General features: G+C 42.0%; 1 protein-coding gene across 4 annotated transcripts in view; it reads left to right on the top strand.

The window, feature by feature from the left end:
• Positions 1-8,867, top strand: part of dph1 (diphthamide biosynthesis 1) — a 105,056-nt gene extending 96,189 nt beyond the window's left edge. For all 4 annotated transcript variants that reach the window (XM_049725297.2, XM_049725295.2, XM_068651268.1 and 1 more), the window contains 6 exons: positions 547-615; positions 1,283-1,439; positions 2,330-2,430; positions 6,223-6,301; positions 8,131-8,259; positions 8,395-8,867. In XM_049725297.2, the coding sequence (XP_049581254.1) occupies positions 547-615; positions 1,283-1,439; positions 2,330-2,430; positions 6,223-6,301; positions 8,131-8,259; positions 8,395-8,481 (622 nt within the window). In that variant the 3' untranslated portion in view covers positions 8,482-8,867. The remainder of the gene's footprint in view (positions 1-546; positions 616-1,282; positions 1,440-2,329; positions 2,431-6,222; positions 6,302-8,130; positions 8,260-8,394) is intronic.
• Positions 8,868-16,721: the final 7,854 nt, after the last annotated feature.

Genomic DNA, 16,721 nt, shown 5'->3' with positions numbered 1-16,721 from the left:
TCTCCGGGGAGGCAATAACTGAAAACCATCTCAGCATGTGGAAGAAAAGCGCTTGAGTTAGCAACCCCCTCACCCCTTCCCATGTAATTAGCATTTTTTTTTCCTAGGTTTATTTTTAATTATAATTTTTTTAGATTTAATTTCTATTGCTATATGCTGCGTGATGCAGTTCCTTGTCTCTCTGGAGAGAATTGTGATCTAAAAATAGATCTGCCTTGCCTGGTGTTTTCAGGCACTTGCATGCCTGGCTGTTCTTTCTGTTTGTACAAACCGCCCACGCTCGGAGTCCGCCGAATCCCCAGTCGAAGGCCAAAGGTTAATTGAAAGGCCTCGCGATCGCTGTAAACAGCAAGTTCCGATCGGTGGGGGTCATGTTGCCCGGACAGCCGAGCTAGGCTGATCCTTTGCTTCGGCCTCGGGGCGCCGGGCCCACTTGGTCCTGAGTCGTTGATTACAAGGTGGCCTGCGGGGAAAGATTGATGGCAAAAGGTTGAAACTGATTTTTGAATTTACATTTCTCCTGATTCATTCTTTTGGTTCCTTTAGCTATCTGGGAGATGGACGATTTCATCTGGAGTCCATCATGATTGCAAATCCAGATATTCCTGCCTATAGGTATGAGAAATATCCATCCATCATGAAAGAATAATTTATTGTTGTTAGTAGGGCTGTCAATATCGAATATATTATCGTAAAAATCATTTTATTTTAAATTAGTATATTTCAGAATTTATTAATCGACTATTATTGCTTATTTTGTATTGTTTTGTGAAAAAAATTACTCGATTACTAAAATAATTGTTGAATGATTCGATACTCGATTAGTTGTCGATTCATTAATTTTATTTGTTGAATGTCATAAATTTTGCCTTTGATTATCAAAATACAAAAGCAGTAACAGTATCGATACATTAATATCTGACATTATCAATCAAAACTGTGATTTTATTTTATTTTTTTTCTGTGTCCTGATAAGACTCGGCGAGGATAAAATGCAGTTTAGAAGATGGTTTGTTTATATGCAAAGTGAAATTGTGTTCTAGGTAAACGCACGGCCGCGCAGCTCGGCGCTCTCCATCACAAACAAGATTTTAATCTCAAGCGACGGCCTGCTATCTACCAAAGCAGATTAGATACTCTGAAGTAGCTCCAGTTTACACCAACTCCTGTCATACCTGATATGTTTCCATGATTGCATTTTTAATCTCGTCTTGCATTGGGAAAGTTACCCGAACAATCGCCGCTCAGATCGTCGATGTTATTTTTTTTTTCCTACGTGCAGATACGACCCCTACAGTAAAATCTTCTCCAGGGAGCACTACGACCACGAGGCCATGCGGGCCTTGAGGCTGGACGCCATCCGCAAGGCTCGCTCGGCCCAAAGGTGGGGGCTCATTTTGGGCACGCTGGGCCGGCAGGGAAATCCAAAAGTTCTGGAGGTGAGTCTGTGTGTGTGTTTTGTTTGTGTCCCGAGGCCTGTTGTGCAATAGTTTGTATTTCACTTTGACATTTTTAGTAACACGAGGTCCCGGCGCTAGAAATCATCTCTGGGAAAGCAAATGTTGTTTTGAAGCAAGGTGGAGCACAAGCCAAATAATAAGAATGATAAAAATCATTACTGGGTCGCAGATTTAAAATAAGAATGATAAAAAAATATACATATATAATAAAATAAAATATATATAATAAAATAAAATATATATATATAATAAAATATATAATATTATGTGCATATTCCGATTTGTGTAGATCCGCCGTCGATACATTATCATCGTTATCGAAATTTCTCACCCCGCACGTTGCCGCTCCAACAGCCCAGCCCGACTTTAAACCCACACGAGCATTATCAAACTTTGCAGGGCTTGACGGTACCTGCAACCTTCATGGTTGAGATACCCCAAGACCCCCGCTCGGCAGCTAACGTATGATACGCATTAGCACGTATGCTAATCCACTACGTGAGGCGCATCTCAATGTCATCGGTAAAATATACATTCAAAGACATATGGCGAGAAAGAGAGAGGTTATATTTTAGCATGAAGGAGGAGGGGAAGGATTGAAGCGGGATTTACTAAGGGCTGAACTTCTCTGCCTTATTGATCTGAAGATTAAATAGTGGAGTGCCAGATAACGCTTGAAGTACAGTCTGGAGAGAAAAAAAAAAAATCAACTATTCGGCAGTCAATTGATTGCTCACCTTGGACGAGACAAAAATGTGACTTTTAATATTGGAGGAATTCAATTTGAGCATAACTTAACCCTCAAGCAAATCACGCTTTGAGACAAGAATTATAAATTCAGCAAACTTCTACTTGTGTTTTCTCTCGAGCACTTGGAATCAAAGCTGGAGTCGGTGGGCAGGAGCTTTTCCAGAGTTCTCCTGTCTGAGATTTTCCCCAGCAAGTTGGATCTGCTGCCCGATGTTGACGCGTGAGTAATGACATGCGCACACACACACTAATATGATTTAAAAAAAAAAAAAAAAAAAAAAGTAGGTCACATGAGTTAAAATGTTCCCAATAATTGAGTTTGACGATTCGGTTCCATTTTCATGATGAGCGTGTGATTGTGACGAGCGAGCGCACTTTTGTGATATTCCATTTTTTTTAAATTAGTTTGGGCGACGACAATGGATATTAACTTGCTGTGTGTTGTTTGCTTAAGGCTTGCAAATAAAAGCATCCTTGTGGCCTTTTCCCCTTTTGTTTGGCTGCCACAATGGATGCGTGGGGGATTTAATGTACTCTCTTTGAAAAGGTCACAAGTGTTCCTTTTGTGGCCGTAATATGTTCCTTTTATTTTCTGGTCAGGTTTCCCCCCCCCCCCCCCCCCCACTTATGAAAAATGAGTTTGGGAAACTTTGTTTAAGAAAATACAAACAAACACCAACAAAAAAATAGGCCTACCTAAGTACACAGTGCGCCTTGAGATCTGAATCGAATTTGTTCACATCTCAAATTATCTTTACCTATTCAAGTCAATAGAAATCCCATTAATCCATTCCAGCCTCCCCTGCCCAAAAAAAACCAACCTCCAAAAATGTATTAATTTATTTATTCATTTATTTATTTTATAATTATTTTATTTATTTGTTTTATAATGCTAATATTAATATAAATAGAATGATGATGATATCCTTGGCCACCTGGTGGCGACATACAAACACTTCTGTCAATAGAAATGCCATTAATCCATTCCAGCCTCCCCTGCCCAAAAAACAACCTCCAAAAATGTATTTATTTATTTATTCATGTATTTATTTTATAATTATTTTATTTATTTGTTTTATAATGCTAATATTAATATAAATAGAATGATAATGATATCCTTGGCCACCTGGTGGCGACATACAAACACTTCTGTCAATAGAAATGCAATTAATCCATTCCAGCCAACCCCTGCCCAAAACAAAAAACCAACCTCCAAAAATGTATTTATTTATTTATTTTATAATTATTTTTTATTTATTTATTTATTTTGTAATGCTAATTAGAATGATAATGATATCCTTGGCCACCCGGTGGCGACATACAAACACTTCTGTCGCCTCTTTTCTCGTCTTCTCAGTATGGCCGAGTTAGTGGTCGTTCTTCACAGAGGATAAAGAATGCATGCCTCTGAATACTCTTCTATTATCTGTCTACATGTGCTGCGGCACCTTTTGTGTTCCGATAACCTGTTGCTTGAAACTTTGCAACACCACACAGATGGTGATCAGCCCCCATTGTATGTGTAAAAGTGTAATTCTGTTTATCTATTGTTCAATTCTGACAACGTGAACAGCTTGAAGCCTCATTTTATTCCAAGAATATTTACCTGCCACACTGCCGCTTATTGTGAAGCGAGTCACCCGCCGCCATACGGCGCTCCAATCGCAAGCCGGTCCTCTCAAGTGACGAGGCGGGGGGGGACCATTTGTCAATCAGCGATGCAACGAGAAACAATCTTCAGACGGATGGCATCTTCCAAGAGCAATTGCGCATCCTGCTACAATTGATGCGTGCAGTCCAAAGCTCGGTGGGCATCTTCATAAATTGCTCTCTGTAACAAGAAGATAACAAGCAAGGCTATGTCTTCATGAAAATAATTGGCAGTCACGGCGAGTTAGTCCGCTTTTACCGTCGCGGCATCGGTGACACGTTGTCTGCTTTCATCAGCAGACGTGCAAAGCGTATCAGGAGCGATTTGTATGTAACTCGCCGTGTATTTGTCGAGTCGCAAAGGATTACCTAAATAAACACCAATTCCTTTGTGCCGTGCAAACTGAAGCTGTTGACTCACGTCGGCGAAACTGCTGATGAGCTCGGCGTGATAAACGACGCGGTCTTAGCTTTTACAATCAAAATTAAAAAAAAAAGTTTCCAGAGGACGAAATGTGAACCCGAGTGTTTCATCGCTCCCGTGCTCTTTTTACACATCAGACCTGGGTAGCCATCTTTTCCAAAAGCCAGCGACAGCTCATAATTGCATTCGTAATTCATCATCGCTTGTGTTTATTTTTAGCTTATCTGATCCACTCAGCTGGAAATTGTTCGGCCTCTTTTTTTTTTTTTTTTCCTGCCACCTCCCTCCCGTCGTTCCCTATGAGAGCTTCTGCGTGAGCTACAATAGACGCAACAAGGCCGGGCTGGCGTCTCGCGGTGTGCCCAATCCGTCGCTTTATATTGTGGGAGGCGCCGAAGCACGAGGGAGAATTTTCCACGGAGCCCCTTTGCAGGCTTTCTCTGTCTTTAGACACCCACATAGTCATCTAAAAAAGAGCCGCCATTATCATATTCTCTTAAGTGTGTAATTAGCTGATCCCCGAGCAGGCTTTGTACGATTGTACACATATCTGCTCGCCGCACGCGCTTATCTCGACGAGACCGCCGCCATAGCGCCAAAACGCATTGCTGCGTTTAATCTCTTTTCCATTGGAGTTTTTGACAACGGGCCAATTAAACAGCTGTTTTTTTTTTTTCAGCGCCTAACCTCTCGCGAATGTCCAAAGCCTAATTGCGTCAGGGGCGGCGGGTCAGAAAGGCCCGCAGAAACAAAATGAATACAAGCGAGTTGCCTCTGAGACAGCTCGCTTTGTCACGCACCCACGGCGGGCGCACGCGAGGAGGTTGTTGCAAGCAAGCCTTCGTGTGACTCAGCAGGCTCTCAAATTACGAGGGATGGAAAAAACGAAACATTTGGAAAGGTTTGGGCGGGTGAGAATGAGAAAACCCTCAGGCGGGTGTCAACCGTGCAAACTTTGGCAAAGTTGGGCAATTTCGACTTGCGCTTTAACATCTCGCCGGACCTCCTTAGCCTTTACACGTTCCTCCTCATCTTTCATTACAATCAGAGGTGGGCAACCACGTCGCAGATGGGATTGATCTGACTAAGCTAACCTGCACCATGGCTTTCCTCCAGCTGATCCCCCCCTCCCCCTCCCCTCCTCATGCATTTTCAAGAGTAAACACTCTTCTCTCGCAGACAATCTCTCCTTGCCTTTTGTGCCCCAGCGCCCTGCTCTCCATCTGCTCCATCTTTATTGCTCTTCCTCCCTTCGCTATCTGTGTCTTCCTCATCTCTTTCATACACAGACCCCACCCAGCATCCTCCTTCCCTCCCTCCCTCCCTCTGCTCTGTCTGCCAGCTATGTAGGCTACCTCCATGGAGACCTGAATGCTGCTTCTTTCTCTCCATTTTTTTTTAATTCACACTCACCTTACCTCTCCTCCTTATTTTGTTGCTCTTGTCCCCAAATGCCCCCGACCTTCCCCCCTTTTGCAGTATCACTCATCCCCAAACTGCTTTTGCAGTCACGCCGTGTAAGCGCCACTGCTTGCCAATCAGAACACATCTCGCCAACAGATGCCTGAGATCAGGTGGAGAGGCAGAAAGCTGCGCGGCTCCTACGTGTGAGAGCATCCCGCCTCCCTAATCGCATCTTGGCAAACTTGCGAAAGGGTTGTGAAACGCTTGAATTGCCATTTCAGCCAGCATGGGAACATTTTTACATGAAGATGAAGAGGAGAAGAAATCGAATGCTAGTTTTTGCTAGCCGCTCAATGATGCATTCCATTGAGTGTTAGCATTAAGCTAAAGAAGAAGAACGCTTGGAGCTGAAAGACAATACTTCCATCACTTCATTGGGTTTTAACCAAATCCATTGTGAGAAAATCATGGTCCAAATACTTTGTGAAGTTCTATTGGGTTGATTTGTGGGAATTTTTGTCGTCTCTCCTGCAGGTGGGTGCAGATCGCTTGTCCGCGCCTGTCCATCGATTGGGGTTCGGCCTTTTCCAAACCGCTCCTGTCTCCCTATGAGGTAAATGACCCACTCACTCTTGCCGTCCACTTTTCGCGCCCCGCCCACCCGCGGCTCTTTAAACGCCCACAGAGGTCGCGCGGCGCCGCTGACGGATGCCTAGTTGTACCATTATAGCGCCTACGTCGCTAAGGGTGCCAAAAGTGTTTTTAAATGGCGGCAAATTTGTTCAGAGGGGGCCTAACGGTGGCGAGCGAGCGGCCGAGCAGCTCCACCTACAGGCTGCCGGCTCGCACATCCGCCCCTCCTTGCTGTCAGGGAGAGTGAGAGGTCCTCAACGAGATCCATTTCAAAGCTTGCTGCTGCTCTATTAGAGAACCCAACCCCACCTAAAAAAAAATGAAACTGCATTGTGATGAGTTTGGTTTCTGCGGCAGCGGTTTGCTAATGTGAGCTATTAATTCCGACATCCTTGTGAATTGTCTCCAAGGGGACTGGCTGCCTTGAATAAGAAATGCTTATTGTTTTTCTTCTGATTATACGCCACAATGTTTTTCCACACCAGCCCCTTTTTTATGTGGGAGTCCGCTTTACTCTCCCTTGACGCTTTTTTTTTCTTCTTGTAGCATCTGCATTCAAATCATTCGGGCTGCACTTGCATAAGGAACGAATCCCCACATGGTCTCTCGCTAGTGAGTGCTTTTACGTGTGCTGTGGCATTTAGAGAGACGATGACAGCGGCGGGAGGGGAAGAAGTCGAGAGTGAGCTCGGGGAAGAGGGGATGCTTATTTTCAGGGCCTCTCATGTTATATTTATAGTCAATAAGACGCACTCGGCTCTCTTGTCGGAGTGGGGATTAGCGGCGCAAGCTAGCATGCGCGGAGAGGATGGCGAGGCGGGCCGCCAAAATAAGGACAGAAGAAGTATGGACCAAAAACATGAGATGGGGAAATATTCACCTTTACAGTTTGTTCCCATCACCTTCATTTGAACCGATTTGAATCGGTCGCGATTCATCTTCATATAAAGTAGAAAAGTGACCTTGGTGTCATTCAAATTCAATCAAGCGCTCCCGCTTTGACATGAAAATGGCAACTGATAGAGAGAAGACATTTGTCGAGGCCAAAAGACTCACACTTAGCTCTGTGCGGGATTGTTCATCTTCGTTTTGACGCTGTCCAATGACAATCGCGTCCATCACATTTTGGGAGACAGGGGAATATTATTATATATATTATGTGTAAAAAAACAACACAGACAAGCATCAGACATTCAAATCTCAAATATTTTTTCACGTTGAGTCATTTTATGCGCCAATCCATTTCATTGTACTGCTCCTTCTGTTGTGCCTAAATTGGCCACCAGGAGGCAGCATTTTACAGTCAGGCAGACACAAACTAGGATGAATAGTACTTCTGTGATTCAGTTCATTGCAGAGGATCAAGAATATTCTTATATTGTCTGTCAACAAGTGTTGCTTCACCATTGATGTTTTGGATTGTTTGCAAACATTACGCTAAGGAGATTTTCATAAGGCAAAATCTATGTGGTTGTTTTAAATGCTCAACAATGTTCACGAGTAAAATTGGAATGAATTTTCCTCTATTTTTGTCAACAAAGTGTCGACAGTAAAAAAAAAAAAAAAGAGCAACACTTCTCCTCCAGTGTGCTGTCTTGTCTTCGCCGTGCTGCTGCAGACAGCGAACAGTGACCATCTCACCTGCGCCAAGCTGACTATTTTGACACCTGTCTCCTCTGTAGTGTCAATCTTTCTGCTTACCCGCACATGAAAACACTCTTAAAAATTCTCTTTTGCTGGAGAGGAAGAGCAGAAATCCAAATCTCTTGCCTCCCTGAGTGATATCTACTCTTGCCATCTTTCCCTCAGGCAGCCGTGGCCCTCCAGGAGACAGCCTGGAAGGAGGTCTACCCCATGGACTTCTATTCCAATCAGAGCCTGGGGCCGTGGACCCCAAACCACCCGTCCAACCAGCCGCCTCGCCCCCCTCGCGCCCAGGTGAGGCCATCTTCAAACACGCGTGGCCATACTGACACCTAGTGACGCCTGCGGCATAACCTTGAATTCCAAATCTCTTCTTTTGTTTGTGAAAACTGCTATTCCGTCTTGATTTGGTCTGATTTATTATCTCAGGCACGCACTCCAGCTGCTTCCCTGCAGAACGCCAACAAACAGTGTACACGGCCGCAGTGCGCCCCCTGCAGTTGCCAGGCGGAATGACAAAAGGGACACGTTGAAAGACTTGGACTGGAACAAAGTCTGTATACACTTAATCCAACCAACATGCCACAAAAAAAAAAAAAAAATCTCTCATTTCTTACAGCAAATTACGTTATACTTGAGATAAAAGCTTCTACGTGCTCATGTATGAGTCATATTCCCTCGGAGAAGCGGACGGGTGTTTTTACTTATATAGGATGCAAATGTAAAGTTGAAAAAAAAAAGAAATGACCCAGAGTGACTTTGGTTGACCCTTGTGACCTTGATTTAACTTGGGTCCCTTTGTGGCATCTGCTCTATAAGATGGAGCTCTTTTTTTATTTAACAGAGCTCTCTGTAGAATGTTTATGGGAATTTTCTAATACAATAAATGAAAAATATATATATATTTCTGTTGGAGTTTTTAGCAGCTGTTTTTTTTTTTCTTCCACCAAATGTAAGATGGAGCAAGAATATCTGCCAGTCACGACTCTTTCCATCCTCATTATTTATGGATGGAGGATTCTGTCAATAAATAAATATGTAAGAAAAAGAAAAACATACAAATTTTGCTGCAGGAAAATTGTCCTCCACACAACCTGAGATCCCCCCACCTCTCTTGCCCCCCCCCCCCACCCCCTTTTTTCTTCCCTCGTGGGTGGGATTGGGTTTTAATGCCCCCAAAAAAATTCCTACACTTTTCCCACCACGGCGTCTCCTTGGCAACACGTCGATCCTCCTCAACTTGTGTCTCACGTTGAGCATATGGTTAGATGCACAGCAGCAAAGAAGAAATCATCGGTCTTGCTGAAACCTTTGTGTTGGCTTTTTTATTTTTTTATTTTTTTTTGCATCAAGAGACTGCAGGAACATTTGACAATTACAGTTACAGCGTTTCTTTAAAATAACAATTTCCTAAAACAAAATAATTTATGGATTTTATTACCGTCAGACAATTGTGCAGGCTTTGACCACCATGTTACTCACAAAAAGTAAAAAATAAAAGTAAAATAATATTTTATTTCTTTCAAATATTTTTTCAAACTGACATCTTTCTTACACTTTTTTTCCCCTTGACTGATCAAGACGGAGCTTAAGACAGCAGCCTACAGAAAATCACGATTAGAAATATCTGTGCTAAACTGCAATACCATATGTGACCGTTAGATGTCACTGTTTGCACAGTTTATTTTCAATAATGTGAGTCACCTCTTCTCAGGAATGGCCTTGTGGTTCGGCACAATCATCCTTTACAATTTCCCTGACTTTTTCACTGTCACAAAAATTAAAAAAAATTAAAGCAGTGCATGTTTAGCATCTCTTTGGCAGGAAATGTAGAAGTAAATTGTTTTTGTCAACAATACTCTGCCCCTTCACTTTCTTAATTACATTTAAAGTCACTCATTGTGTTGCGTGTGAACTGTCAAGACGTTTCGTAGGTGGCTGACAAACTGAGAAAGTCTATGAGGGAGAACAATCGATGCCGAGTAGGCTGCTTGATTTTGTTGTGACAATTATAATGACAGCTAGTCATGGAATGCTAAGAAGATACCGTACGTCTTTGTCGGGGATTTATGAGCTGCTTCGCATCCTTGGCAATATTATTATTATTTTTCTTTGTGCAGTGCGAGAACAATTGATGGCTAAGTTAGCACATATGCTAATGCTAGCATACTAATATCTAGACCCCCTGAAATTGGTGATTTCTACTTCAGATTATTTTAATACCATTATTTCAGGGTGTGAATTTGCCTTAACCCGAGAAAAGGCCGACAACTTTGTGTAAATGTTGAAATTAGAAAAAATCCAAATGCAATTAGTTCATGAGTTAAGGCTCATCGACAAAGACCACTGGGGAAATCTAAACAGTAAATACCACTGTGTGTGTGTGTGTGTGTGTGTGTGTGTGTGTGTGTGTGTGTGTGTTGAGGTTGCCGAGTCCATGAAGCTTGAAAAAGAGTCTTTGAAGAAAAACAAATAAGTGGTATAAAGCGATGACTAATCCTGCGTAGGAGCTGGGCTCAAGCACCCCACCGCCACAACGCATACACTTAGACAAGCAGCACGGTGTCATCACCGTCCTAAATTTTCCTCTCCATGAACCCAATTTGACCTTTCCGAGATGTCCGTACAATGTTATTTCATGGAAACTAGCTCCTGTGATACATTATTTTACTGAGATGCCTTTTGAGAAGGCTGATTATTGCTTTCTGTATCCCATCTGATGCTCCAGGAACAAGTGTTTTGAAAAATAATGCTGATTTAGAAGAACTTCCATTAGTCCTCTGAGTCATTGTTAAAAGGGCTGAAGGAAGGGGAAACAAAACCAGTAAGAGAGCGAGGAGGAAATGTGACTCATTGGTGAGCGATGCGTGTAGCTGCTGCTGCAAGTAGAGCCGAGCACCATCTCATCTCCTCGAGGATCTTGGCTCGCTGTGTGATTGGCTTGGAGAATGTTGAGATTTTTTTTTTCTCCTATTATTAAGTATCTAGGATGGTGAGCCTTATTCTAAAGTTTTAATTTAGATTTTATCTAAATTTTAGACTAAAGATGGTAATTTAAAAAAAAAGTTTTTATCCTGGAAAGCTGTCACGGTAGATACATGCTCCTTGAATAATGTGGTGTACCGCAGGGATCAATTTTAAGTCCTCTGTTTTTGTACCCATATCATCAGAAGTTAACAAATGTATTTTTATTTTATTTATTTTTATTTTACTGTCACTCCTGTGTGTTTTTTTTATAACATACAATATAAATTGGTATTTTTCCACCCAAGAGATCCGTTTTGGTTGTGTGTAACGTTTTCATTACCTCCCAGATGTACAATGAAAGCAGAATTTTTCATTTGTGCCCAATAGAGCGTCTGACGAGTATTAGTATTCGGGATGCTGCAGGTGGTTCCTTTCACAGATCAGAGACTTGAGCTGGATGGATGGCCACCATCACGTCAGAGGCTTTGGCTCCACCCTCAGGCCATGTAGATGTATGGACGGATACCCGTCACGTAACAACCTTCTTCACATGACTCGGCAACAACCAATTAAGGTCAGTTCTTGGAAAGTACGATTCACGAGAGCAACAAGTTTATCGCCCAGGCAACAATTGGGAAAAGTTCTTTAGAAAACACACCAACGTTAACAAGGTAATTGGATAATTGCAAGAATAGAGCTGAATTCGCTCCCCCATTACCGCTGGTTCAAAACTAATTGGGACGCTAAAAGTAGACTACATGTGAATTTTTACCTTTCGCTGCCATCACTGTCATCCTGAGTTCATAAATAAGTGGCTTGAAATTTATGACTGCAAGGCTAATAACCCTGAGCTGTCACATGAATGAAGGAAGCAAGGTCACATGCTTGCATGAATCTTTTATTTCTGTTTTGAAAGGCGCATACAGTTCATCACATACACACAGTAGAACCGCTCGGGTTGAGATCTTAAACGCGCCGCGGTTTATTTGTAAGGGCCTGACCGATCGATTAATCGTCAAAAGAATTGGAATTGGGTGGAGTTTTACCGATTTGATCTGACTTTGTCAAGATGTTTAAAAGGTTATGCTTAGTATGCGCTGTTAGTGTTGAAATTGAAAAATAATTGAATATATCGGCGGTAACTCGTATCTTTGCGATATGAGGGATTATTTTATTCACTTTTTGGAATAACACTGGTCAACAGCTAATTTTAATCATTAGTGGATTAATATGACTCAAAATTTATTTTGGATGCTAATTTTACTTTTGTTAACTTTTTTAGACCGTTAGGTTTTTGAAATATTTTCTTTCCAATTTTAATTTATCTTAAATCTTGCGCAATACAAATTTTGCCGTGCATCAATTTAAACCTCTAAAAAAAAATTTTACCTGTTGCTGAACCCAACCATTAATTTATAATTATTACTAAATATGACATTTGACATGATTATGTTTTTATTATACATTATATTGTAAAAACTTGATGTGCTAGAAAAATAAACACCGGGCAGATTCAAAATCAGTGCAAACAAATGAATCAAAAAAATGAACTAAAATTTGGCATTGGCCGATTAATCACATATGCAAATTTTATACTGTCAAAAATGTTATCAGTTGGGTCTTATTACTTCTAACAATAATTCTTTTGTATGAACTTACTGTGCTCCTCTCCTTCAACACACATTTCGACCGCCAAATGAATTTCAAATCGAAAGTCCTCCACTTGACAGTCCCACCTTGTTTCCCACCCCCGTCGTGGTGTTTCTTTTTGCCGCCTAGCGACCATGGCTGTAGACTGTTACCACTGGTGCGGTTGCTACAGTAACAATCTAATGCCACGGTTGCCATGGAGACAGAGGAGAGGTGCAGGCTGCCGCAGCACACCATTGGTCGCCGTGGCGGCTGACGTGGCGCCAGTGATGTCGGGCAAAGAAAAAAAAAAAACTTGACGGGCGTCCTCCTCCCTCCCCCGCTGAGCTCTCGCCAGGCATCAGTAGCCATGACTGTAGACTGTTACTGTACTGGCAAGGACTTTTAGCAGTAAGCAGTCTAGAGCCAAGGTGTTGATGCACTGACCACAATGAAAGGAAGGATGACATTTGACTGCAAGGTGACAGAGAGAGAGAGAGGACAATGATGAGAACTTGGCTAGCAGCTAACTTGGCTTGGAAGCAAGAAGCTGGCAGGCAGTTTGACAATAACAACAAACACCCGCCTTCCCCTCCCCTTCGCGTCTTATTGATTCAGATGCCAATAATCCATGAGTCACACAGGATATGGACGTCCGGGAGCGGCGTGGCTTTGGCGGCTTATGCAAGCTCAACTGACGTCAGAGCTCTCGTCTGATGTGTTTTTGTCCATGGGCCCTTCCTCCTCTTCCCCCTCCTCTTTTGTGGGACACGTGTGTGTGTGCGTGTGTGTGTGTGTGTGCGGGGGGAGTGGACTGGAGCAACAGCTGGGGCCGCAAGATACTTGTCAAGTCTTGTTCTTATTTCTCAAATGGGTAAAAAGACCGGGGCCGCTGTCCATGGTGCTGAAAGCAGTACGTGTGAGATTTAGAGTGGAAATGACTTTCTATTTGGGGTGGATTAATTATTAATGACTATTAATAATGACGTCATTTGGGATTCCAAATTATATTTGGCAGGTGAATAATGAAAAGATGTGTGGGTGTCTCAACATGACCCCAGTCTATCTTCGCTCTCTGTTCCACCACCTGCACGCTCTGTTCCAGCAGTTTTACTCTTCCTTCTCAACTTTTTCTTCTTAATTTCTAATTTATATCTTAAATCACTGGAACAAAACTTATCCATCCCAATATTTTAAAAGTTAGCAGGGGTACATGAATGCAGCACCTGTTTTTTAGTTGCAGTTTTGTTGAGTTGAAAGGGTCTGTACTTTGATGGTTACTAAATTAATTGTTATTCTTAAATGTGGAGGATGGTTGAGTCTATTTTGACGATTTGACCATTTCTAAAATGGTGGAGGGGTGAGTGTGATTTTAGATTTTCAAACGAGGTTCGTTAAGCACCACGGACAGCGCCTCTCAGTATACCTCGTGCCGGATTGAGCTCAGTGGGTCTCCCCCACCACGTTCATTGTCATTCTGCTCACTGCACTTTCCTTCAGGAGTTACCTTGGGGATTTTGCATCACCCCCTCCCAAATCCGCCCACCCTCCCTCCCTCTTCGTGGTCCCGCCGCAGGGAGCCAGGCAAACGTCAGTCGTGCAGCCGCCGCTGATGCACTGTTTCTTTAAGGCTCTCCGCTGCCACCCGATTGGCTGACGCGTACGTGTGCGCAAGGAGTGACGCAAACTTGACTTCATCGCAAACGCGTCACGATGTTACTCTCCCCCTCCCTCCCTCCCTCCCCCCTCCAAGGATGAAAAAAAGGAAACAAGGGGATACAATAGAGAGGGACAGAGTCGAGGAATAGATATGTACACATAATTCTACCATATGACGTTATTATAGTTTTTTTTTTTTTTGGAAGCAATGAGTTCTAAGTCGTGATCACGCTGGCCGGTAAACATGCCACCGCACGCGCGCGCACGCATGCACGCGCGCGCACAGCTGTGACGGCCCATGTGCGCAAAAGTGACTCACACTGCAGTAACTTTCAGCTTCTCTCTGCTACCGTAAAGCTTCTACATGATACGCACGGCAAAAATAATATAGAACGGAGGAAAAGAAATATATGATAAAGAAAATTTGTTATTTTAATATGATCAGTATTATTATTATTGGCAATTTTCACCAGATTAATATTCAAATCAATCCATGCAACATGCAGAGACTTACCATTTTATGTCCACGTGCGATGGAGGTGAGCTCGCATGCAATGTCCTCGCTTCCGAAAATGATATCATCATATCGAGATGCGCCGGCACCGTCATCCGCTGAATTTGGGCGCCCGGCTGTCCCGCGGCTGAGCTCTTATAGACATGCTGTAGTACTAGCGATAGGGGAGGGGAGGGGGAGGGGGGGGGGGGGCGTTCATTCATTCATTCAGAAGCATCACCTCCGCGCACCACTTACGTGGGCTCCTACGTCATCGAGGAAACTGGCAGGGGTGTGTGTACGAGGCGGAAGAAGGGGGGGGAGGGGGGTATTTTAGCCCGAGGGGGCACGGTGCACACGCACACAAATAAAGTTAAAACTAAAACTATTTTTATCCAATCGCCTTGCTGGTTTCCTGTTTTAGCTGCAGCTGCTATTCTAAAGACTATACATGAATTAATCAATAAAAGAAGAAATTAGCACAGTTCTTATATTATCAAATATTTTTAAAGGAATATTGCATACATACAAAATTGTATGACTGGATTTTATTGTGTTTGTGTGTTTACGTATTTTATATTTTTGTATTTTATTGTACATAATGTTTAAGTATATATGTGTATATATATATTTTTTTTTTCATTATTATTTTTTAATGCGTTTTTATTTTCTAATGCTGTGGCAATTTTTCAAAAATCATGGAGTAATCAAGAATATTTTTACACACTTGATTCATTTTTGTGGCAAATTTCACACTCAGGGGTGTTTCAAATCTTATTTAAATCTGAGATATTTATATCCTCATTAGGTTATGATACATGAGTGAGTAAAATGCCCTCAAATGAATAAATCGTTGTGATTGAGCTGTGAGTCATACATTGAAATATGCTCGAGCTGATTTCATATGTTCGTTATGGCATCGGCAGACGCTTTGGCGTCTCAGGACAGGAAATAATAACAGCTAATAATAAACAGGGATGACACCCACATTTTTATGAGCAACTTCAATCGAAGCCAAGCGGGAAACATTTGCCAATAATGGGAAAAAAATAATGGAACCTTTTAAGAATAGATTTAAATTGGTTGTGCAATTCATGACGCTTCGTCATGCTGTGACAAACTTGTTTATTTGGGGAAATGAATAATAGAAGGCCACCTTAACCCCCTTGAAAAAGAATCTTCCTATTCTTTATTTTATCTTTGAGTCTTTGACATTCAATCATCATTACTGTCACACACACACACACACTTCACTTCCTCCTCTCGTCACACTTTCAGCATCCCCGCAATTCATTCCAGACACCCCATTAGATACACTTGCACAATTTAATCAAATTCCATACATTAAAAAATAGATTATTTCATACGTAAAATAATATGCATTAAACGTGAAGCAAAAAAAAGTACAGTTAGTTGTATTTAACTTTTTCGCATAACATATTTGCATTAAATATTTAAGAAGTGAAGTACTATTTTTTTTTTCATTTTACAGGAGACCCCAAAACTACTAACATTGCATCATCAGTTTTTTTTATATGAAATAAGAATAAATACTAAATGAAGAAGTACATTTTAAACAATTTGAGGGATATTTTGGCTCCAATTCAGCCACAATTATTAAAGGACTTTGGAAATTATGATGGACCATGTAAAAGAAAAATGACCCACTTCAATTCATACCCAGTTCTAAAATCCTTACTAATTACCATGTCAACCATAACTCATCATTGGCACGCAAACAAAATAAAAATAAATGTTCCTTACGTGTCATTCATGTCATCTCCTCACAGGTGGTGTCCTTTAGATGTCCGTTCCCACGTTGATGAACATGCGAGCATGTAGCAGGATATTAAAAGGATTTAAAGGAAAAAAAAAAAAAAAAAAAAGACGGGTGGTCGCGTCACTGATGATTCACCTGGAGCCACGAGCAAGGCAAGCAACAAGGTAAGATATTCACAGTGTGGAGGAGTTGGACTGAACGAGGGCGGGCAAACGCTGACAAAGTTCT

Source organism: Syngnathus scovelli, chromosome 7, assembly GCF_024217435.2.
Source record: "Syngnathus scovelli strain Florida chromosome 7, RoL_Ssco_1.2, whole genome shotgun sequence".
Classification (NCBI taxonomy): Eukaryota; Metazoa; Chordata; class Actinopteri; order Syngnathiformes; family Syngnathidae; genus Syngnathus; species Syngnathus scovelli.
The sequence above is the reverse complement of the archived record's forward strand: the minus strand, read 5'-3'. Positions and strand labels throughout refer to the sequence as shown.